The sequence below is a fragment of the Monodon monoceros genome, unplaced genomic scaffold, assembly GCF_005190385.1.
Source record: "Monodon monoceros isolate NGI ecotype Baffin Bay Population unplaced genomic scaffold, NGI_Narwhal_1 Super_Scaffold_18, whole genome shotgun sequence".
Taxonomy (NCBI): domain Eukaryota; kingdom Metazoa; phylum Chordata; class Mammalia; order Artiodactyla; family Monodontidae; genus Monodon; species Monodon monoceros.
In genome coordinates, this window is record NW_021703774.1 from 165949960 (window position 1) to 165974566 (window position 24607).

Consider the following 24607-nt stretch of genomic DNA (forward strand, 5'->3'; position numbering starts at 1 on the left):
ACAGGTCCCTTCCCCGACCTGGACCGTTGAAACAGCTTCCGAAGCAGTCACCCGCGCCCACTCTTATCCATTAGTCCACCACCAGGAGCCAGTGGGATCCTTTGAAAAGGTGAAAATATGTCACATTGCTGCCCCAAACCTTATACAACTCTCCATTTCATACAGAATAAAATCCATAAACAAGGCCCTACATCAGTGGCTCCTGGGCACACGTTAGAAATACCTGGTGAGCTTGTGAACAATAACTAGGCCTGGCCTGACCCCAGACCAACAGAATCAGAATCTCTAGGGGTGGGGCCCAAGCAGGGTTGCCAGATAAAACAGAGGACACCCAGTTACATTGAAATTTCAGATACCCAATGAATAACTTTTTAGTATAAGTATGCCCTGGGAAATAGTGGGAGATACTTGTACTAAAGAAGTATTTATTTCTTGTGTTTCTGAAATTCCAGTGTCACTGGGTATCCTGCATTTTCATTTGCTAAGCCTCGCAACCCTAGGCCCAAGCATCAGCCTTTTTATAAAGCTCACAGTGACATGGCCCTCGTTGCCTCTCTAAGCTCATCTATTCCTCTCCCCCAGCTCTCTCCACTCCAGCCTTTTCCTTGAAAGTGTCAACCACCTTCCTCCTCTCCACAGCTTTGCAGTTGCTGGCTGCCTGTGAGACAGGCTGGGACCCGGGACCTGGGACCCTTTGCTGCAGTGCTTGCACCTGGACAAATGTCTCCTCAAGGAGCAAAATACAAAGAAACTATAAGGGACTAAAAATAACTGCATGCCTGTGCAGTTGGGGGAAATTCTGGACAACAAGATACAAAAAGACCAAAAAGACCAACCGCCACTTCTGAAGAGCTGGGAGCAAAAGCAGGGAACTGCGCCTGCCCCCTGCACACACCGCCACCAAAGGGCTTTTCCTTCCAGCACAAACCCCTAACCATTCCTTCCGGAGGAGCTGACAGAAGACTTCTTAGCAGAAGTATCTTTTACCAAGAATGAAAGCAGCTAATTCTTACTGAGCATGTCCTGTGTGCCAGACACCATTCAAAGCACTTTACCTGCATGTCCTCATTTCATCCTCATGACAGCACTTGAAGGGGTCATAATTATCCTCATTTTACAGAGGAGGAGAGTAAATTCTTCAGTGTCTAACACCAAACCTCAAAAATCTCAAAGGCATACACCGGAGGGGTAAATATACTTTCTCCACTTTTCCTTCCTGTAGCCTTGATTCCGGATTAGCTCCCGTGTGCTGTTCGGTGGCGGGGACTGAGGTGAGGGATGGGCACTGGGCAGGGCTGTAACAGATCCAAAGTCTGGAGTCAACAGTGTTTAACACAGAACCTCTCTCGAACTAGAGACGGGGCAAGGCTGTTGTGCAAAATGGTGCCTGGTCCCACAGAGCCAATCTGGCTAGAAGGGGCCACCAGACACTGAGCGAAGGAGGGATGGCTGGAGGTTTTCTGCTGGTGTCCACTTCCATGTGGTTATTAATACTGCAATTGACAAGACCCACGTGCTCAGATATAGCCCCTATGCCCCTGAAGGGTGCACGCTATTAACCCATTTGACCCTCACAATGGCCTTGTAGGTAGGTAGAGCTGCTGTTCTTGGTCCTGAGTGGCCAGTGGAGAGACGAGGAGACAGAGGCCTAGGGCATTCCACAAGAAGCATGAGTCACAGACTTTGTATTGGAAGCTGGTCTCTGACCCTGGCCAGTGCCTTTTCTGTTTACGGTACTGGGCTGTCTTTACCTGGAGAAACAGTAACAACCTTGTGGCCACAATGATTCACACTCCAGCTCTGGCACTCATCATTAGTTCTGTGGCTTCTGCACAGCCTCGACCTGAGCCTCGGTTTCCTTTCGTGTAGCACAGCTGTGATGAGATTCACAGGATTGCTAGAGGAATGAGATGCATTCATGCATTCATTATACGATTCTGAGCACCTGTCAAGTGCCAGGCACGGTCCCTGGGGCTGGGCACACAGCAGAGGACTCTCCAGGCTTTTAAATTCTAGTGGGGATGGCAGGCAATCAACTGCCAACAGGAAGATAAACCAAACAATTCCACAGCGTGAGAAGTACTGCGATTGACACAGAACAGGACTGCGCGCCTGGAGTGGGATTCCCCAGAACTTAGAACAGTACCTGGCACATAGTAGTTGCTCAGGAAGTATTTGTTCTCTGGCTGAACGTGCTGGGTGGTCAGGGAAGCCTCACAGATGCCACCCTGCGTGGACACCGGAGTGGAGAGCTGGGGCCACAGGGCCAGGCACGGGAACCTCAAACGCAAAGGCCCTGAGACCAGACCAAACTTGGCGTTAAAGAAACTGAAAGAAAACTCAGGGAGCGCATGGATATCTCATCACTCAGTAAACTTCCAAGCACTGTATACACATGCGGGAAGACTGTTTCTGTGCCTGGTTCTTTGATTGCACCTGATTTAATTTTGACGACCGAGCCCCTGGCAAGCAGTTTCCGCAGAGCCGAAGCCCTGTGGCTTCCCCGAAGGCTAACAGACCCACAAACCGAGTTTCGCGCCGGGCTGGCCCGTCACTTCCTGAAGCCGGCACCCTCTGGCGGGGTGGCGGCGGGGCGAGCGGCTTGGGACACGCGTTTCGGAGCCCGGAGCCCGGAGCCCGGAGCCCGGAAGGACCAGGCGCGCACGGGGCGGGCGGCGCGGCGTCAGGACCAGTCGGGACCCGCGCGGGGGGAGGGAGGGAGGAAGGGAAGGAGGGGCGGGGCCGGGGCAGCCGGGCCGCCTTCGTCGTCGCCTTCGCCGCCACCTTCAGGTAAGAGGCCCGCTCCCCGCCGCCACCGCGCCGGCTCCGCGCGGGGAGCCCCACTCCCGGCTGGCTCGGCCTGTGGACTCTTTGCCCCCGCCCCGCCCTCCGCGCCGACCTCCCCGGAGTCAAGGCCTCCGTGTGGTTGCTTGTTTTCCTTCCGAGCCGGAAGTGCACGTAGGAACCACACGCCCGGGCAGCAGATGGGGAAACTGAGGCCGGGCGCAGCACTCAGGCGTCCGCTGCCTCCCTTGATAAATGAGGACGCTGGTCCGGGCCAGGGAGTGGAAGGGACTTGCCCAAGGTCACCCGGGGTCAGTGGGCTTCCACTTGGCTCACGCGGCCCCTCCAGCGCCCCTCACCCCCCTCTCCTTGCCCCTCCAGACCTCTGAGCTCACAGGACACACCTAAACTGAGAATTCCCTGGGGGGCGGGGGAGGGAGGTTGGGAATAACCTTTGCAGAAAAGCCCCGGCCCCAGTGTCACAGGGAGCCCAGGTCGCCTCATCCTGACCCCTGCTGTTAGAGGAGGATGAATTACTGCTACTAACTTTGCAGTGGATTTTACACTTGGGTAAGCTGAGGCTCAGAGAGATGAGGGAATTTCCCCAAGACCACACCGCTGAGAAGGAGGTCACGATACGAACCTGGGTTCCCCGACTCCACAGCCGGACCCAGTGCCTGGCACAGAGGAGGCCAGCACAGTGCCCCCTCTCTGCCCTGCTCGGCCTGGCACAGGGAGTCGGGACCACAGCTGGGCTAGACTGGGGGCCTTGGTCCAGACACTACTGCCTAACATGGAGTAGGAGTCAGCAGTTAGTTCTCTTTTCCCCTAACTCGGTGTTCATTTCAGGGCAGAAACATGAAGCCTTCTAAGCTTTGGGGGCATCCAGCAAATATTTATTGAACACCTGCTGTGTGCCAGTGTGTGCACTGTTTGTTTGTTTTAAAATCTTTATTGGAGTATAATTGCTTTACAGTGGTGTGTTAGTTTCTGCTTTATAACAAAGTGAATCAGTTATACGTATACATATGTTCCCATATCTCTCCCCTCTTGCGTCTTCCTCCCTCCCACACTCTCTGTCCCACCCCTCTAGGTGGTCATGCACTGAGGAAACGGCAGTTAACAAAGACAAGTGGTGCCCTGAGGTGCGGGGGTGGAGGGGGGGTACATTCCGGAGGGTGGAGTAAAACACGGCCCTTCAGCCTGAGGGGCAGGCGGGGAAAGGCTGAGCCTAGAGGAGGGACCTTTGGAATCTTCTCTACCTTTAAGTCTGAGAAGAGGGCGGAGAGAGATCAAACCTCACAGCCTCAAGCCCTCTGAGCCTCCAGCCCCCGTGGGCCTGGTTTGAGATGCTCTGTCAGCCTGAGCTCCCCCGACCCACCTCCCAGGGATTTGGGGGAGAGGGCCTAGGTGGGTAGAGAGTGGGCCAAAGGGAGCCCTAAACTGACCTCAGAGCCTGGAAACCTAGCTGTGTGATCTTGGATATGTCATTCTACCTCTGTGGGCCTGTTTTCTTATCATAGAATGGGGGCCATAATACTTCATAGCATTGATGATGCTATGCCAAAATGCTTCAGAAATGGTAAAGCAGGGTCCAGAGTGTGGCCCCTATCAGAGGCCTTTTGCCAAATCAGGCATAAGCAAGGGGGTAGTGTTTATTTAGAGCATATTTATTTAGAGACCCTAGTGACCCTGTTGATAACCTGTGAGTGCTCTCAGTAAAGAAATACATGAGGCAGAGGGAGGGTGGCTGAGTTCAAGGCGAGGAGCTTGAGGCTCCCTGCTCGGCTCTCTCCGGAAATAGAATGCTTATGTCACTATCAACATTTCAACTTTTTATTTTTTTAGCATCTTTACTGGAGTATAACTGCTTTACAATGGTGTGTTAGTTTCTGCTTTACAACAAAGTGAATCAGTTATACATATACATATGTTCCCATATCTCTTCCCTCTTGCGTCTCCCTCCCTCCCACCCTCCCTATCCCACCCCTCTAGGTGGTCACAGAGCACCGAGCCCATCTCCCTGTGCTTTGCGGCTGCTTCCCACTAGCTAGCTATTTTACGTTTGGTAGTGTATATATGTCCATGCCACTCTCTCACTTTGTCACAGCTTACCCTTCCCCCTCCCTACATCCTCAAGTCCATTCTGTAGTAGGTCTGTGTCTCCATTCCCGTCTTACTCCTAGGTTCTTCATGACCTTTTTTTTTTTTCTTAGATTCCGTATATATGTGTTAGCATACGGTATTTGTTTTTCTCTTTCTGACTTACTTCACCCTGTATGACAGACTCTAGGTCCACCCACCTCACTACAAATAACTCAATTGCATTTATTTTTATGGCTGAGTAATATTCCACTGTATATATGTGCCACATCTTCTTTATCCATTCATCCGATGATGGACACTTATGTTGCTTCCATCTCCTGGCTATTGTAAATAGAGGTGCAATGAACATTTTGGTACATGACTCTTTTTGAATTATGGTTTTCTCAGGGTGTATGCCCAGTAGTGGGATTGCTGGGTCGTATGGTAGTTCTATTTGTAGTTTTTTAAGGAACCTCCATACTGTTCTCCATAGTGGCTGTATCAATTTACATTCCCACCAGCAGTGCAAGAGGGTTCCCTTTTCTCCACACCCTCTCCAGCATTTATTGTTTCTAGATTTTTTGATGATGACCATTCTGGCCGGTGTGAGATGATATCTCATTGTAGTTTTGATTTGCATTTCTCTAATGATTAATGATGTTGAGCATTCTTTCATGTGTTCGTTGGCAGTCTGTATATCTTCTTTGGAGAAATGTCTATTTAGGTCTTCTGCCCATTTTTGGATTGGGTTGTTGGTTTTTTTGTTATTGAGCTGCATGAGCTGCTTGTAAATTTTGGAGATTAACCCTTTGTCAGTTGCTTCATTTGCAAATAATTTCTCCCATTCTGAGGGTTGTCTTTTGGTCTTGTTTATGGTTTCCTTTGCTGTGCAAAAGCTTTGAAGTTTCATTAGGTCCCATTTGTTTATTTTTGTTTTTATTTCCATTTCTCTAGGAGGTGGGTCAAAAAGGATCTTGCTGTGATTTATGTCATAGAGTGTTCTGCCTATGTTTTCCTCTAAGAGTTTGATAGTTTCTGGCTTACATTTAGGTCTTTAATCCATTTTGAGCTTAGTTTTGTGTATGGTGTTAGGGAGTGTTCTAATCTCATACTTTTACATGTACCTGTCCAGTTTTCCCAGCACCACTTATTGAAGAGGCTGTCTTTTCTCCACTGTATATTCTTGCCTCCTTTATCAAAGATAAGGTGACCATATGTGCGTGGGTTTATCTCTGGGCTTTCTATCCTGTTCCATTGATCTATATTTCTGTTTTTGTGCCAGTACCATACTGTCTTGATTACCATAGCTTTGTAGTATAGTCTGAAGTCAGGGAGCCTGACTCCTCCAGCTCCATTTTTTGTTCTCAAGATTGCTTTGTCTATTTGGGGTCTTTTGTGTTTCCATACAAATTGTGAAATTTTTTGGTCGAGAAGAGCTAATACCTATCCTTCTCAAACTCTTCCAAAATATAGCAGAGGGAGGAACACTCCCAAACTCATTCTACGAGGCCACCATCACCCTGATACCAGAACCAGACAAAGATGTCACAAAGAAAGAAAACTACAGGCCAATATCACTGATGGACATAGATGCAAAAATCCTCAACAAAACACTAGCAAACAGAATCCAACAGCACATTAAAAGGATCATACACCATGATCAAGTGGGGTTTATTCCAGGAATGCAAGGATTCTTCAATATACGCAAATCAATCAACGTGATACACCATATTCACGAATTGAAGGAGAAAAACCATATGATCATCTCAATAAATGCAGAGAAAGCTTTCAACAAAATTCAACACCCATTTATGATAAAAACCCTGCAGAAAGTAGGCATAGAGGGAACTTTCCTCAACATAATAAAGGCCATATATGACAAACCCACAGCCAACATCGTCCTCAATGGTGAAAAACTGAAACCATTTCCACTAAGATCAGGAAGAAGACAAGGTTGTCCACTCTCACCAGTATTATTCAACATAGTTTTGGAAGTTTTAGCCACAGCAATCAGAGAAGAAAAAGAAATAAAAGGAATCCAAATCGGAAAAGAAGAAGTAAAGCTGTCACTGTTTGCAGATGACATGATACTATACATAGGGAATCCTAAAGATGCTACCAGAAAACTACTAGAGCTAATCAATGAATTTGGTAGAGTAGCGGGATACAAAATTAATGCACAGAAATCTCTTGCATTCCTATACACTAATGATGAAAAATCTGAAAGTGAAATTAAGAAAACACTCCCATTTACCATTGCAACAAGAAGAATAAAATATCTAGGAATAAACCTACCTAAGGAGACAAAAGGCCTGTATGCAGAAAATTATAAGACACTGATGAGGGTTTCCCTGGTGGCGCAGTGATTGGGAGTCCGCCTGCCGATGCAGGGGACGCAGGTTCGTGCCCTGGTCCAGGAGGATCCCACATGCTGCGGAGCGGCTGGGCCCGTGAGCCATGGCCGCTGAGCCTGCGCATCCGGAGCCTGTGCTCCGCAACGGGAGAGGCCACAGCGGTGAGAGGCCCGCGTACCGAAAAAAAAAAAAAAGACACTGATGAAAGAAATTAAAGATGATACAAATAGATGGAGAAATATACCATGTTCTTGGATTGGAAGAATCAGCATTGTGAAAATGACTCTACTACCCAAAGCAATCTACAGATTCAATGCAATCCCTATCAAACTGCCACTGGCATTTTTCACAGAACTAGAACATTTCAACTTTTAGAACCCTTGCCATCACATGTACTGCATCAGACAGATGTGGCTAACTTTGCAGCTTCCTGAGTCATCTTGAACAAGCTAAGTGACCTATGCCTCATCTATAAAATACCTGTCCCCAAGGTTGTCATGGGGGTGAAAGCAGCCAAAGCCACAAACAGCCCTGTGTAGAGCTGCCACTCTGGGAGCCTTTTCAGTTTTTAAGCCCAAGGCCTAGGAGTGGTTGGATGGGCACAGTTGACTGCATAGGTTGCCATAGCTCAGCATGTACCAGCATGAGCACTGTTTAGACGCTGGAGGTACAAGCGGTCAACAAGACAAGTGTTGGCCTGGTTAGGGTGACGGGGAGGTACATCAGGGTCAGAGCCTGGAGAATTTCTCACGAGCCTGAAACCATCTCTCCCTGCACTGGTACCACCAGGCTACAAGTGGCTGGATCAGGCTCCTGGGCCCACACATGTGGGACCTGAAAAATGTCATTAGGTGGTTTATCATCACTCTGTCCTTTATGACCTGAAGGTTTTGTAAACATTGCCATACGTTTTAAACTGGGGCTACAGATGAAACAGGAGCCTCGCTGCCATGTGTTACAACCAGCAGAAGGGGACTGGGGACAGGATATTATCCACTTGCCACTCAGCCACCCTCCACTTGGCAGCCAGACCCATCTTTGGTACCACCATCCACTCAAAATCCTTCTGTGGTTTCCCACTTTCTAAGCATAAAGAACAAAAACCTTAACAGGGCCCATAAGGCCCTGCAGTCTGGGCCTCACCTACACCTGGCCTCCTCCTCCAGCTGCATCTCTGATCACTTTATCAGCAGCCCTCCTCAGGGCCTTTGCACGTGCTCTTCTAGACCATTCCTCCTCCCTCATCTCCCTATTCCCAGGTTAACACCTGCTCATCCATCAGATCTGAGCCCAGCCTAGACTTGCATTCCAAGTTCCTCAGGCCACAGGACATCCCCAGGTATGTGGGAGGTTTAGCTCAAGGTGGAATTATACACTGTATATTGCTGGGATTAATTTCAGCCTGTACCCTGTCACCACCCCCGCCACACACACACACACCTTGCAACTGTAACCCTCATGACTTCCGGGACTGGTCTGAGTTTGCTCAGAGGTGCTCAGTAATGAAGTCTACTTTTGGGAGTAGCTCTTGAGCAAATATGGGGACCTTGCTTTGTATAAAACCATATTGTCCTTCATCAAAAAAAAAAACAAAAAAAAAAAACGCTGAAGTCACTTCTTAGTTTTGGGGGTAAGTGTTCATTCATTCATCCTTTCACTTACTCTGCCAGGCACTGTTCTAGGAGCCATCAGGGAATGTGCCACAAAAGCCACTGCCCTCACGGAGCTTTCTCTAGTGGGACCACAAACAAATAAACCTGTAACCCATTGTCAGGTGGTAGCAAATTTGATAAAGAAAAGTCACGCAGGGTCTGGTGGGAGCAGGCAGTGGTGGCACCTGCTGTCTTAGACCTGGATGAATAAGGAGGGAACTCTGCTGGGGAGGTGGGGAAGCACAGATGTCCTGAGTGGCATCCACTCCCACCCTGAGCCTCCTTGTCGGGGAGGCAGGCACAGGGGCAACCAGCCGTTATACCTGAGAGGAGGTGAGGCAGAGAAAGCCTGGTGGGAAGTTGGGGGTGGCTTCGGAGGTGGCTTCAGAGTTGGCAGGCTGGACAAATCCAGGAAGCCTCATGGCAGCTCCTGAGACCCTTTACTAAAGTGAAGAAGAACTTGGGTTTGAAGTCACACATGCCTGTGGAGGGTATGTCCTACCTGGTCCTGCCATTTGCCAGCTGTGTGGCCCTCACCTCTGTGATCCTCAGTTTTCTTGTCTGTAAGATGGGGACAGTGTTAGTCTCTTCCTTGTAAGGTTGTTGTGAGGCTGAAATGGGATCAGGATGCTTTTGAAGAAGGGCACCATTTGGACATGAGGACCCACATCAAGAAAAAAAACAGCATGAGGTGAGGCCCTAGATGAGAAACCCGGCATGGGCTGGAAGCAGCAGATGGTTCAGTTTGGGGCAAGGCTGGCTGGAAGAAGGGAAGTGGAAGAAAACAAAGTGAAAAGTAGGGTTGTTACTGAACCAAGCTCAGCTCCGCTCACCCACACGTAGTAAAGGCAATCTACTGACACCGGGTTGTGGTGAAGTAAAGCTCAGCGTTTATTGTAAGGCTCCAGACAAGGAGTCTGGGGAAGTCAATGCTCAGAAAAAGCCAAACTCCCCGTTGGGTTTCAGGGAAACTTTTTTTTTTTTTTGATATATAGTTGATTTACGATGTTGTTAGTTTCTGGTGTATAGCAAAGTGATTCAGTTATACATATATATGTATATATATATATATACATATATATACACATATTCTTTTTTATATTCTTTTCCATTATGGTTTATTACAGGATATTGAATATAGTTCCCTGTTATAGTAGTACCTTGTTGTTTATCTCTTTTATATATAGTAGTTTGTATCTGCTAATCCCAAACACCTAATTTATCCCTCTCCCATGCCCATTCCCCTTTGGTAACCTTAAGTTTGCTTTCTATGTCTGTGAGTCTGTTTCTGTGTCTTAAATAAGTTCATTTTAATCATATTTTAGATTCCATGTATAAGTGATACCACATGGTATTTGGCTTTCTCTGTCTGACTTATTTCACTTAATATGATAATCTCTAGGCTATCCATGTTGCTGCAAATGGCATTATTTCATTTTTTATGGCTGAGTAGTATTCCGTTGTGTAGATATATCACATCTTCTTTATCCATTCATCTGTTGATGGATGTCTAGGTTGCTTCCATGTCTTGGCTATTGTAAATAATGCTGCTATGAACATTGGGGTGCATGTGTCTTTTTTAATTATAGTTTTCTCCAGATATATGCCCATGAATGAGTTTGCTGGATCATATGGCTACTCTGTTTTTAGGTGTTTTTGGTTTTTTTTTTTGGCCACACCATGCAGCATGTGGGATCTTAGTTCCCTGACCAGGGATCAAACCCACACCTCCTACAGTGGGAGTGTATAGTCTTAACCACTGGCCCACCGGAGAGTCCTATTTTTAGTTTTTTAAGGAACCTCCATGCTCTTTTCCGTAGTGGCTGCATCAATTTACGGAGAAGGATTTTTGAAGGCAAGATGAGGAAGGGGAGTCACAGGGTGTGTTATCAGCTCGAGCACAGTTCTCTGATTGGTTGATGGTGAGGTAATGGGGTGTCACAGGTGTTAACGTTATCAATCCTCAGGCTCCAGTGGGTCTGGGGGGCTACATGCTCATGGTCATCAAGTAGTTGACTTCTTCCATTTGGTGGGGGTTTTAGCATCTGTAAAACAACTCAGGAACTGTGCATCAGATACTGTTATCCAGGTACTTTAGAGAGGAACTAAAGATTCTGTGACTGCCATATGGCTGATTTACTGTTTAAATTATTACCAGTTCTCCAGGCACAACTGCTACATTTGTCACTACACAGTCCTTTCAATCACTAATTCTTGAGCCAGGCTTTTGTGACTCGGGGGAGGCCTGGGAGACTACCACTTTTCCGTAAACGAGAGGCAGGCAGAGGACATGGGGGAAGGTGTCTATCGCAGGAAAGCCCCACGGGGTCCTGCTCGGTTCAGGGTGTTAACCTGTGGACAGATGGAGCTAGTGAGATTCTAATTCGGAGGTTTTCAAATTGTGTTTGAAATCTTTTGGGCCACCTCAATGTATAAACTAGACCAAAGAGGAGCAGTGTAGCATCGTAGTTAAGATGGCTGCCCTTGGGCTAAGACCCGGGTACAAGTTTAAATCCCGCATCACTTATCCAGTGACCTTGACATCCATTTCTCAGGGCCTCTTTCTCCATCTGTAAAACAGAGATAATAGCACCTACCTGGTAGGATTATTGGGAGGAAATGAGATGATGCATGGAAAGGGGTGGCATTTACTAACATTGACCAAGTATTGACTGGTACGATTTTTTTAATTAAAAAAATTTTTAATGGTGATGAAATAGACGCAACATAAAATTTGCCATCTTAGCCATTTTGAAGTGTGCAATTCAGAAGTGTTAGGTATAATCACAGTGTTTTGCAGTGGATCTCCAGACCATTTCAACTTGCAAATCTGAAACTCTGTACCCACTAAACAACAACTCCCCATTCCCCCTCCCCCAGCCCCTGGCAGCCCCCACTTTACTTTCTGTCTCTACGATGTTGCTTACTCTGAGTACCTCATGTAAGTGGAGTCATACAGTATTTGTCTTTCTGGGACTGGTTGATTTCACTTAGCATAATGTCCTCAAGGTTCAGCCATGTTGCAGTGTGTCAGAATTTCTTTCCTTTTCTAAGGCTGAATAATGTTCCATTGTATGTATATAACATTTTGTTTATCCAGTCATCCATGGATGGACACTTGGGTTGCCTCCACCTTTTAGCTATTATGAATAATGCCGTTATGAATATGGGTATACAAATATCTTTTTGAGACCCTGCTTTCAGTGCTTTTGGGTGTGTAGCCAGAAGTGGCATTGCTGGGGCATTCACTGTTGAAATTTGGAGGTGGGCATGGATGGCTCCCCACTGTCTCTCTTCTTGCCCATCAGAGTAAGAGAGGTCCCTGGGGCCCTGTGGAGCAGTTTGAAAACCAGTAGGTCAAATGAACTATTAGAGATTTTGCCATTTCTCCCCCTTCCTTCCCAGGAAGACTTCCCTCTTGAATTGTTTTTTAATTATCCCTAGTGGAAACCACCCTTCATTCAGCAAATGTTTATGAGTGCCTGCTATGCTTCCACGTGGGCAGAGGGAGAGATAAACAGTAAGCAATAAACATAAACAAGGAAAGGATATAGTGTGTCAGACAGTGATGCGTGCTCTGGACCAAGCAGAGGAGCCGGTTAAAAGCGATTGGGAGGAGAGGCTGGGGGCAGCATGGCTTCCCTGAGCTGTGAGATTTGAGCAAAGACTGGAAGGAGATAAGGGAGTCGGTCATGTGGTTGTCGGGGGAAGAGCACTTCCGGCAGAGGGAACAGCCAGTGCAAAGGCCTTGAGGTGGGAGCATGCATGGTGGGATCCAGGAGCAGCAAGGAGGATGGTGTGTCTGGAGCAGAATGAGTGGAGGGGAGGGGAGGAGAAGGGTGCGCTACATATGGCCCGGGTGCCTTGATGGTGACTGTGGGTGAGAAGGGAGTCACTGAAGGTTTGGAGCAGGGAAGGCACATGATCTGATTCTAGTTTGAGGTGGAACTTTCTGGATGCTGTGGGGTGGATAGCTAGGGGTGAGGGCAGAAAGAGGCGGGAGACTGGTGAGGAGGCTCCTGCCAGAGAGATGATGGCAGCTTGTACGAGGATGGGAGTCAGGGAGGAAGGGCGCAATGATAAATGTGGACAAAACGTCCTGCAGCCTGGGCATCCACCCCAATAGCACACTGTTACCCTCCCTGTGCCAGCACCCCGCCCTTCCTCCAGGCTGCTGAAGTGAGGTTGTGATGGGAACTTGCCCTCCATGCCAACATCCCTTTTTTTTCTTTTGGTCTGTAGTGGGATTGTCCAAAACCCTCTGGGTTCTTCTATGTTGGAACTGTTGCCATGGAAACCTCCTGAGTTGCTGCAGTTACCACTGACCTGCAGTTTAACTTCCAGATAGAGGTATAGACGAGTGGGTTTGTCTCCTAAAATGCTGTGAGTGGGGAGTAAATTGGGCCTGCGTAGAATCTCCACTTCTAGGACCATGTCCAGATTGTCGTACTGTGTGTGTGTGTGTGTGTGTGTGTGTGTGTGTGTGTGTGTGTTTTAACTTTGGACTACAATCTTCAGAGTTTCTGGCTTAAGAACAGTGCTGTAGCTGTATTTGTTATAAAGGATTTCTTCAGCCAGATGTTCTTCCTTCTCCTTGGCTCCAGAATAATTAGTCCTCAGCCTTCCTGTGACACGGTAGCTATCTCCCTGGTAATGATTATCTCACTGTACTGCAGACTCATTAAAAAATGCAGCTGTGGCCAGTTAACTCAGAAAAAGAGGAAGAGAGAGAGAAAAAGAACGTCACCTCCGACCCCCACTGGGCTCCCCTCCCCTCTGCCACACACACACACACACACACACACACACACACACACACACATCAAATTTGACCTTGGCCTTTACTGACTGCTCCAAGTTAAAAAAAAAAAAAGCCACAGCTGACTCACGTGTAAGAAAAACAAAAGAAGTTCATTCTTGCATGAGATCTTCTAAAGACCCAGGTCCCAGAGTTTTAAGGATGATTTAAAGGATTTTCAAGGATGATACTGACCACATTTGATTTTCTCCTTGGTGCCGACTTTGGAATTTTTTCTTGTTCCAAGAAGAAATCCCACTGCATCGTTTATGGTGTCCGTCAACAAATGTGGGTTGAGCACCTCCTGTGGGTGCCTGCAGAACCCAGGTCAGATGTTTGGGAATGACCGTCTACCTCCACTACTGACAGAAATAACCCAGTCCGTGTTTTCTTTGGTGACAGATAACGTGACTGGTGAGAGAAAAATCATGATTGTGGTGCATCGAAACGTGGTCCCACTCCAGACTAACCGTTTCCGTCCCACTTCTGGGCCTTGCAGCCTAGCCGTCGACTGGTGTCCTCCCTGGGGTCCTCACCATGTACATGTTGTTTCCCTGAGAGTTGGGGCTCTCCTGGGTCAGGTGTGGACCTTTCTCAGGGTTCCTTGGTGTCTTCACGGCACTTGGGCAGAGACAAGACCCCCAGGGAGTTGGGACTTACTCCATCCATTAGGGATGTCCTGAGCCCAGGGTGCTGCTGGACTGGCCCTGTGCACATGAGGTGGCCCCAGGCACACAGACACTGCTAGCTCTGACTAGCGGGGTCTTTTTCTCACCACAGGAACCCAGCTCACTCTCTCAGAATCAGTCCAGCTTCTCAGACGTATTTGAGAATATCAGACTGGATCCTGGTCCCTAATCAGAACAAGGGGTGGAGGCCCCCGAGGACCAGCATACACAGTTTAGGTGGCACCCCACCCACGGCTGCCACCACACTCCCTCAGCTGGAAGAGTTTGGGGCCCATCCCTTCCGCCTGGACAGTCCATGGCGTTGGAACCCTGGACTCCTCCATCCCACCGGCATGGATGGCCGAGAATTGCCCTTGTCCATCTTGTTGATGACAAGACCTGTTGGTCAGAGGAATGGGACTTAACTGTGACAAGACCTGTGGCTTGGCTGGGCCACGTGGGGCCAGGGCTTTCTGAGACGAAGCACTCCCCTTCTAGGGATCAAGAACACAACTGTTGGGCTTCCCTGGTGGCGCAGTGGTTGAGAGTCCGCCTGCCGATGCAGGGGACACGGGTTCGTGCCCCGGTCCTGGAGGATCCCACATGCCGCAGAGTGGCTGGGCCCGTGAGCCATGGCCACTGAACCTGCGTGTCCGGAGCCTGTGCTCCGCAACGGGAGAGGCCACAACAGTGAGAGGCCCGTGTACCGCAAAAAAACAAAACAAAACAAACACAACTGTTTTTAATTCTTTTAAAAAAATGTTTTTATTATGAAGGCTCTAATAAGCTCATGACAGAAAATGTTAAAAATTCAGAAAAATAGAAAGAATAAAAATCGATTACTTCTAGGCCCACAGCCTCACCACCAAGAGACAAGCATCATTAACATTTTGATGTACTGCCTTGTGATCTTTTTGCTCTGTGAAACATTTTTTGAAAACATAACTGGAGGGCTTCCCTGGTGGCACAGTGGTTAAGAATCCGCCTGCCACCACAGGGGACACGGGTTGGAGCCCTGGTCCGGGAGGATCCCACATGCCACGGAGCAACTAGGCCCATGTGCCACAACTACTGAGCCTGCACCCTAGAGCCCGTGAGCCACAACTACTGAGCCCGTGCGCCACAATACTGAAGCCCGTAGGCCTAGAGCCCACGCCGTGCAACAAGAGAAGCCACCGCAATGAGAAGCCCACGCACCACAACAAAGAGGAGCCCCCGCTCGCCGCAACTAGAGAAAGCCCGCGCGCAGCAATGAAGACCCAACACAGCCAAAAATAAAAATAAAACATAACTGGAATCGCACTGTATATCCAGTGGCGTACTGTTAGCCACCTCCCTGCAAAATAGAGTCCCTTTGTTTGTAGCACTTTCCATTTCTGTGGTGGAAATACTCCCTCTTGGCCCATTTCAGGCTCCCAGCATCACTGAACACAGAGCTGGGAAGAGATGCCAGTATGAACCGGCATCAGTACACCATATTATAATTTAAAATCGTATCTATTTGTTCCGATCTTGTAATCCATACACAGTCATTATTGAAAATTCATAAAACTTGAACATATAAAGAAAAAATTAAAATCATCCAGAATTGGACAACCGCCGCCCCACCCCCCCGGCTTAGAGACAGTCACTGTCACCATCCCAATGTAAGTCCAGCAGTCCCCTCTGTACAGATGGAGATATAAACAAAATAACTGTCTTCAGAGTTGAAAAGCAGTACGTATCTGTGACAGAATATTGGGGAAATCCAGAAAAGTCTCTGGTATCTCACCTTTCAGAGATCACTATAGAGGCTATTCATCTCGACATTTTTCTTCTCTGTGTCTTTTTAATATGGGTGGACTTGTGGCTTGAATCTCCTGGTTTGCAGGCATAGTATGTACATTCTCGTGCCTCATAAGAAGGTAACATCCAGGGGAAGGGTGTTATCACTACTGATTGATTAAACACCCTACGGAAGCTTGCGAGGCAGAAAATATTCTGGTTCCTTGAACATGGCAAATGGCCCATTAGGATGAAGCTCAGGTTATTTGAGGTAGTCCCTGAGCATCTTTCTGGCTCTTCAGAAGCATCTTCTCTCTTCTCCTGCTGGGCTCTGGGACATCCCTGGGTAATTCCAGATGCTTGGCCCTTGTTCCAGTCTCCCTTTCTCATCTGATGCTTGATGGGAGGGTAAGAATAGGAGTGCCTTTCTGGAGGGAATAACCTAGCTCTTGCTTAAGCCTGAACACTAGTTCATTTGTTCGTGTCACAGGCAATTTCTGAGCACTCACCCTGTGGCAGGTAAGAGGTTGGGCAGCAGAATACTGATATGGAGTAGATCCGGTGCCTGCCCTCTACTGCCAGGCTAACCAAGGAGCCAGTGCAGCACCCACGGCTCAGGGTACAAGGACTTAGAACCGACAATCCACGCACAGCGCCAGGGCTGTGCCCAGTGAATGGTAGCTGACTGCAAACCTTCGGGGGCAAAGGCCCAGAAGAGTGGTACTGGTGGTAGTAGGGTTAGCCCTGAGCCCCGGGCTAACCGATCCCTCTTTCCCACAGGCCTCCTCCAGATCCCACACCCTATGGACCCATGGGCTTCTTTTTCTGGTTTGCTCCTCCAGGGAAATTTGCATATTTCTCCAAAGAACCTTCAAGAACCTGGACAGCCTGTTTTCAGACTTAGAGGGGAAGCCCACGGTTGTTTCTTGAAATCTGGGTAAGTATTATTTAAGGTTTCTTTCTCTTCAGAACCCTTGTCATTACTTAAAATGATATTAATTTAAATGTCGTGAGTTTACATGTTATCTGTCTCCCCGACTAGAATGTATCTCTATGGTGGAAGGTGGTTGTCTGTTTGTCTTAGTCACTGCTGTGTCCCCAGCATGTAAGACAGCACCTGGTACATATTTATTGTACGTATCTGGTACATATTTGTTTCTTTATTTATTTATTGGTTTTTGTGGGGGGTTTTAGCTGTGCTGTGGGGCATGTGGGACCTTAGTTCCCCGACCAGGGATCGGACCTGTGCCCTGGAAGTAGTGGAAGCATGGAGTCCTAACCACTGGACTGCCAGGGAAGTCCCTGGTAGATGTTTATTAAATTAACTAACTGGTTGGTTTGGAGTGGAGGCGAATATCTGTTTTAGATTTACTTAGAACTTAAGGTTTTCATATTCTCTAGTGACATCCCACCTTTCCTTTTTAAATAATTATAGATTTCACAGGCAGTTGCAGAAGTCATACCAAGGGGTCCCGTGTACCCCCACTCAGCTCCCTGTATGGCCATTGCCTTTGAGGTTAAGTCGGACTCCTTAGCTGGGAGGACTTGGTCCTGCAGGGCGTAGCCCCTGGCAGCTTCCCCTCCAGCCTCATTTCTTCCCTCCCAACCTCTACACCGACCCATTGTCCAAGCCCTGACTACACTGAGCATCCTTTCCGTTCTTCAGAAGCATCCTCTCTCTTCTCCCTCTGGGACTTGACAGATGCTATCCCCTCTGCCTAGAACATTCTCTTCCCACTGACCCCACCCCTGTCTGATGTCACTTTCTCTGGGAAGCCAATTCTGGGCTCCCCTCTTTGTATCCCTCTATCTGTGTTTTCTCCATCACAGCGTTTATCCCACTGGGTTATCATCTGTTTACTTGTCCATCTAGCTCTACCACTGTCCTGTTTCTCCTACTGGAATACCCTGTCCCACCCATCTGCAGGGCTGTCCCCCTTACTTCCTGCAGGCCTCTGCTGGAGTGGCACCTTTCATCCGATACTGTTGTCAGCCCCCGCCATCCTGATCACTGCATATCACCGTCTCCCTAACTGTTCACTGCCCAACTGAATGTTTATATATTTACTTACTTACTTAGTGGACTGTTACATCCAGATCCCCTGAGTGCGAATCTCAGTTCCACCACTTAATAGCTGTGTGATCGTGGCAAGTACTTAAATGACTATGATCATGATGTATTAGTGTATCATCTCCTGTCTCCCACCAGAATGTAAGCCCCTTGAGAGCAGGGAATTTGTCAGTTTTGTCCCCTGATTTGCCTCAAGGCCCTCTTCACTCATCCAGCAAGTAGTTATTGAATGCCTGCAATACTCCAGGGCCTGTTCAGAAAGCTGGGGTTACAGCAGTGAAAAAACAACCAGGGGCTGCCTCGAGAAGTTTATGTTCTACTTGTTTACACAAGTAAACAATATAATTTAAAAATATATTATTTAAGACAGGAGTAAGTCTTATAGAAAGAGAACAGGGTGCTAGGATAGAGAGGCAGAGTACATGGCCTGGGGAATCAGGGAAGGCCTCTCAGAGGAGGTGACATTCAGGCTAAGGCCAGAATGATGTGAAGGTCAAATGTAAAGTGTCCCAGGCTGGGGGGAATGGCAGGTGCATAGGCCCAGAGGGAGGACCAGCTTGCGTATTTGAGGAGCAGAAAGACAGCCAGCATGGCTATAGTGTAGTGAACAAGGCGGGTGTGGGGGGCGTGAGCTGGAGTTGAGAGGCGGGCAGGGGCCAGATCAGGACTCTGTAGACTATCATGAAAGTATTGGTATTCATCCTGGGGTGATGGGAGGCCTTCGGAGGCCTTTAAGCAGGTGAGTGACATGATTGGTATATAGGACAGCAAGGCCACTCAGGCTACTGTGTAGAGAATGGATTATAGGGCATCAGGAGAGTATTTTGTTGAATGGATGAATGAATGAATTTGGCCTGAGCTGAGCTCTTCGTGCACTCAGCGCAACCCCCTGTCCCCTGTGGTTAGAGACAGGCCAGCTCATGCTTCTCTGATTAGAAGGCTGTTTCTTCTTGAGCTGAGAGCTAACATGGGGCTCCCCAAATACCAGCCCAATAGAATACCATCTTGGGTTCTTCTGGGTAATAGGGACAATTACCCCAGCTGCCAAGTGGCACAAGGTAGTTGAAATTGCTAAGCCTGCTGACATCAAGGCCAGGCGCTGCCCTCGGTGACGTCCTTGGTTCTTGGCTTGTTGCTGTCCTCTTTGTCCACCAACATGGTCTGCACTGATTATCTGAGCCAGGGAAATCTACAAACAGATCTCGAACTTGGGTTCCTGGAGCAACCATTGGAGGCCAGTCTTGCTGGGTGACATTGGGCATGATCTTAACCTCTCTGGGCCTCAATTTCTCCATCTGAAACAAGGGAAGGAGAATCCCTGTGCGGGTGTAGAGGAGAGAACATGGGGTTTAGAACCAAAGTCTGGTTTGACTTTTCATCACATACTTACTGTGTAACTGTGGGGAAATCGCTTGGCCTCTCTGAAGCTTATAGTTAAAGGAGAGAACCTCATAACGCCTCACGTCCTACTTAACCTTACGTGGTAGTTGTAAGAATTAAATGGATTTAAAGTGCTCTGTAAACTGTTACGTGCTGTCCAGATGTTGGTTTGTGGCTTTTAACTACCTCAGAGTTATTTTGAAAAACTGATGGCAATATTAGTTGTGGACAGATTTTTAAATAATCCCTCCATGGAGGTGATACTTTGAGAACAAAAGATTTTATTGCTCAGCTGGATGAGAACAAATTTGTGGACCAAAGTCAGTGTGGAGTATGGGTATTAGACTAGAAATCTCTTGGCGATAAGACGAGTGTTCGAAACAGAGATGGTGGCCAAGAGCTCTGGCTTTGGGCTCTGGTCTGCCATTTACTGGCATGTGACCTGGGCCCAGTTCTTCTCTGAGCCTGTTCCCCTCCGGTTTGAAAACTGGATGCTATGGTATCAATAGTACCTGGCTCGTAGAGTTGGCTGGGACCATGCATGTTAAAAACTGTAGCCCCAGGGCCTGGCATCCAGCAATGGCTCAATAATGTTGCCTCTTACTATTATTTATACACCTTTGCTGTGTGCCAGGCACTGTGCTGAGCATCTTATTTACTTGTCTGTTGATTCTTTTTATGCATTTATTTCTTCACGGCCATGTCATTTATTGCTTACACAGCTCTTCCAGACACGTACTGTTACAGTCCATTTTTAGGCAAAGGAATCTCAGTGCAGAGAGTTTGAGTTGCCCAAGGTCCCACATCTACGAGTTGGAGGCACTTAGATTCACACCCTGTCTGTCTGGTCCTGAGCCTGCATTCATATCCACAGTGCCCTATGGTCACGGCTGGTACCCGCTCCCAGGGCCCTTGGATGCCTGACTTGGCTTGGTTTGTCCCTTCCCCAATCCTCCCCACCCATCCCTTCCCTTCTTCCCCTTCTGCCCCTGGGAAGGAAAGAGAATAAAGGGAGGGACAGAGGAAGGGGAAGGAGACCTTGCTCCCTCCCTTCCTTCCTTTCACTGAAGTATAACATACATAGAGTACACAAATCCTAAGTGTACAGCTCAGTGAATTTTTAAAATATATTTATGCCCATGTAATCACCACCTGGGTCAAGATATAGAACATTTCCATCACCCAGAAGCCTTGCTGTCCCCCTTCTAAGCCAATATTCCCTCCCACTGGCAACCTCTCTTATGACTCTTCTCACAATAGATTGGTTTGACCTATTCTTCAAGTTCATATAAACGTAATCCTACAGTATATATTCTCTGGTGAATGACCATCTGCTTACCATTGAGATTCACTCATGTTGTGGTGAGCCAAACTTCATTCTTTTCATTGCTGTGTAATATTCCATGGTATAAATCTGCATAGGTTGTCCATTCTGCTGTGGGTGAATGTGTGGGTTGTTTCATTTGGGACTATTATGAGTGAAGCTCCTATGAGCATTCGTGTCTTTTGGGAGACATAAACCTTCATTTCTCAGGAGTGGAGTTGCTGGGGTGTAGGGAAGACACATGTTTAAATTTAGTGGATAAAGTCAAACCATCTTTCACAGGGTTGTACCAATTTACACTCCCACCAGCAGTGTATGAAAGTTCTATTTGCTCCTTATTCTCTTAGTATTGTAGGTCTTTTTAATTTTAACCTTTCTGATATGTGAATGGTAGTATCTCATTGGAGTTTTAATTTCCATGTCTCAGATGGCTAATTTACACTCCCACCAGCAGTATATGGAAGTTCTATTTGTCCCTTATCTTCGTCAGCACTTGGTATTGTCAGTCTTTTAATTTTAGCCATTCTGATGGGTGAGTAGCCGTGTCTCATTGGGGTTTTAATTTCTGTTTCTCTGATGCCCAGTGATGTTGAACACCTCTGCGTGTGCTTATTGGCCATTGGATATCTTTTGTGAAGTACCTATTCAAGTCTTTTGCCCATCTTAAATTTGCCTTGTTTCTTTTTCTTAGTGACTTGTAGGAGTTGTTTTTACACTATGGATACAAATCCTTTGTGATATACACATTGAAAATATCTCCCCCAGCCCCAGTCTCTTAAAGATGATGAATAGAAGTTTTTAATCTGAATGAGGGCTAATTTGTCTACCTTTTCTTTTATGATGTGGTAGTTTTTGTGTCCCATTTAAGGAAGCTTTGCCTACCTGCTGAAAGCATTTTTCACTGAGATTTCTCCCTGCAGGGCTGGAAATGGCCACAGGGGACGGGTCGAGCCAGAGGCTGCCCCAGGTGGCCGAGCCAGGTGTGGAAGGGGAGCCGCATCTGCCCACAGGCCGGGAGCTGACCGAGACCAACCGTTTTGCCTATGCCGCCCTCTGTGGCATCTCCCTGTCCCAGCTCTTTCCAGAACCTGAGCAAAGGTGAGTGCTTTTATCTCACAGAGGGATGGTCATGCTTCTTCAGGGAGATGACTCTTGGCAGCCAAGCAGCCTGCCAGGTGTTACTGGACACTACAAAGAGGAGAAAGCCATTGTCCTTGCCTTCAAGGAGCTCACAATGTGGTAGGGGGCTAGGGCATCCCTCATTCAGTACCCACTTATTTATACCTTCACCAAGCATTTAAGGAGCACCTAGAAGCATTTCACCAGGCACCGTTTGAAGTACATGGAAAGTGTACATGAGTAAGACAAACAAGGCCGGGGCTTCCCTGGTGGCGCAGTGGTTGAGAATCTGCCTGCTAATGTAAGGGACACGGGTTCGAGCCCTGGTCTGGGAGGATCCCACATGCCGCGGAGCAACTAGGCCTGTGAGCCACAACTACTGAGCCTGCGCGTCTGGAGCTTGTGCTCCGCAACAAGAGAGGCTGCGATAGTGAGAGGCCTGCGCGCCGCGATGAAGAGTGGCCCCCGCTTGCCACAGTTAGAGAGAGCCCTCACACAGAAACGATGACCCAACACAGCAAAGATAAATAAATTAATTATCTCCTACCCCCAACATAAAAAAAAAAAAAAAAAAAGACAAACAAGGCTGACACTATCCCTGCCCTCAAGTAGGACACACCCTAATAGGGGGATAAGATATCTACACTCAGTGAGCACTTACTATGTGCTGAGTGTAGTACAAGGCCCTGTGGAGAAAACAAGGAAAAGCAAGGCCTGGCTTCTACCCTCCTGGTGCTTACAGTCTGGTGGGGGGCGGGCACCCAAATGAGTGATTTTAACAGTGGACAAGTGGGCTAAGTGCCACGATGCATATCAGGTTCAGTGACACTCAGTACATGGAGTCGGAATGGTAGAGTGGCTAAGAGCTTGGGCTTGGCCTTCAAGCCCTTTAAGGATTTTGCGGGGAGAGAGTTTGGAGACCAGAGGAGGGAGTAGTTTGGAGAAACCAGGACAGTGACCCAGAGATGGAGGGACACACGCAGTTTTTCTCAGGGAGAATGCAGTTGACTTGGAGACAGCTTGGGTGCTGTGGATGGGCCAGAGGGAGGAGCTAACTTTGGCCCCAAAGGTCCAGATGGGGAGGGGTCCTGGGAGGACAGAGATATCATTCCTGAGACAGGGAGTGATGGGTTGGGGGCAGGAGATGGCATCTGCAGTGTTTTCAAGAACCGCAGCCCCCAACCCCAGCCATGGTCCCCATGAGTAAACTTCCCCGTGCCTTGGGTCTTAGCTGGGTTTTTGTTTGTTTTGCTTTTTTTCTTTGTCCCTCCCACTGGCCCGAAACTTGAGCGTTTTCATCTCCTTGGGGGTCACTTCCAGGAAGCCTTCCCGGACCCTCCTCAGCCCCCCAGACAGGAAGCTTCTCCACCTGTCTGTCCAGTGACCTGTCACCACAGCCACCATGCTGCACTGTAACTCTTCCCTGAAGGGCAGGAGCTGCCTCGTTCATCTCTGAGTTCCCAGTGCCTGGCACACAGCTTGGTGTAACACACACCCTCGGTAAAGGTCTGTGAAAAGAAGGGATGGATAAATACTGACTTTCTTAGCACAGGAGACATTCCACGGGATTTGGACTTAGATCTGGGTTCGAGTCCTACCCCTGCCACTTTCCAGTTACATGTGGCCTTAGGCAGTTTATTTAACTTCCCTATGCATCAGTGTCTTCATCTGTAGAATAGGGCTAGTGATACCCACCTGCTGAGTGACTACAAGAATCAAATGAGATGATATAGTTAAAGCACATAGCATAGTGTTCGGCCCACAGTAGGTGCTCAATAAATGGTGGTGCTTGCTGAGTCTGTGACTTACTTTATTTGTTCAATTTCCTCATCTGTAAAATGAAGACAATCCTGGAACTTACCCCTACCATTCAGGGTACTTTGGGCTGCAAGTAACAGTACACTGTACTAAAAGAGATTTAAATAATAAAAGTTACAATGACCATCATCAAAAAATCTAGAAACAATAAATGCTGGAGAGGGTGTGGAGAAAAAGGAACCCTCCTGCACTGTTGGTGGGAATGTAAATTGATACAGCCACTATGGAGAACAGCATGGAGGTTCCTTAAAAAACTGAAAATAGAACTACCATACGACCCAGCAATCCCACTACTGGGCATATACCCTGAGAAAACCATAACTCAAAAAGATACATGTAGGGACTTCCCTGGTGGTGCAGTGGTTAAGAATCCGCCTGCCAGTGCAGGGCACAACGGGTTCGAGCCCTGGTCCAGGAAGATCCCACATGCCGCGGAGCAACTAAGGCCGTGCGCCACAACTACTGAGCCTGCGCTCTAGAGCCCGCAAGCCACAACTACTGAAACCGGCACGCCTAGGGCCTGTGCTCCACAACAAAGACAAGCCACCGCGATGAGAAGCCCGCGCACCACAACGAAGAGTAGACCCCGCTCACCGCAGCTAGAGAAAGCGTGTGCGCAGCAATGCAGACCCAACACAGCCAAAAATAAATAAATAAATAAATTTATTTTTTAGAAAAGATAATGTACCACAATATTCATTGCAGCACTATTTACAATACCCAGGACATGGAAGCAACCTAAATGTCCATCAACAGATGAATGGATAAAGAAGATGTGGCACATATATAC

At 47.8% G+C, this 24607-nt stretch overlaps 1 protein-coding gene across 8 annotated transcripts in view; it reads left to right on the forward strand.

Annotated features, from left to right (window-relative positions):
• Nucleotides 1-2733: 2733 nt before the first annotated feature.
• The window catches only part of TMCO4 (transmembrane and coiled-coil domains 4), a 95590-nt gene continuing 73716 nt past the window's right edge, over nucleotides 2734-24607 (forward strand). For 4 of the 8 annotated variants that reach the window (XM_029227484.1, XM_029227491.1, XM_029227492.1 and 1 more), the window contains exons 1-4: nucleotides 7401-8562; nucleotides 13118-13225; nucleotides 16886-17042; nucleotides 21801-21978. In XM_029227484.1, coding sequence (XP_029083317.1) covers nucleotides 21809-21978 — 170 coding nt within the window. In that variant the 5' untranslated portion in view covers nucleotides 7401-8562; nucleotides 13118-13225; nucleotides 16886-17042; nucleotides 21801-21808. Of the gene's footprint in view, nucleotides 2791-7400; nucleotides 8563-11998; nucleotides 13226-16885; nucleotides 17043-21800; nucleotides 21979-24607 lie in introns of those variants that run through there. The other 4 variants (XM_029227485.1, XM_029227487.1, XM_029227486.1 and 1 more) reach the window with 4 other exon arrangements.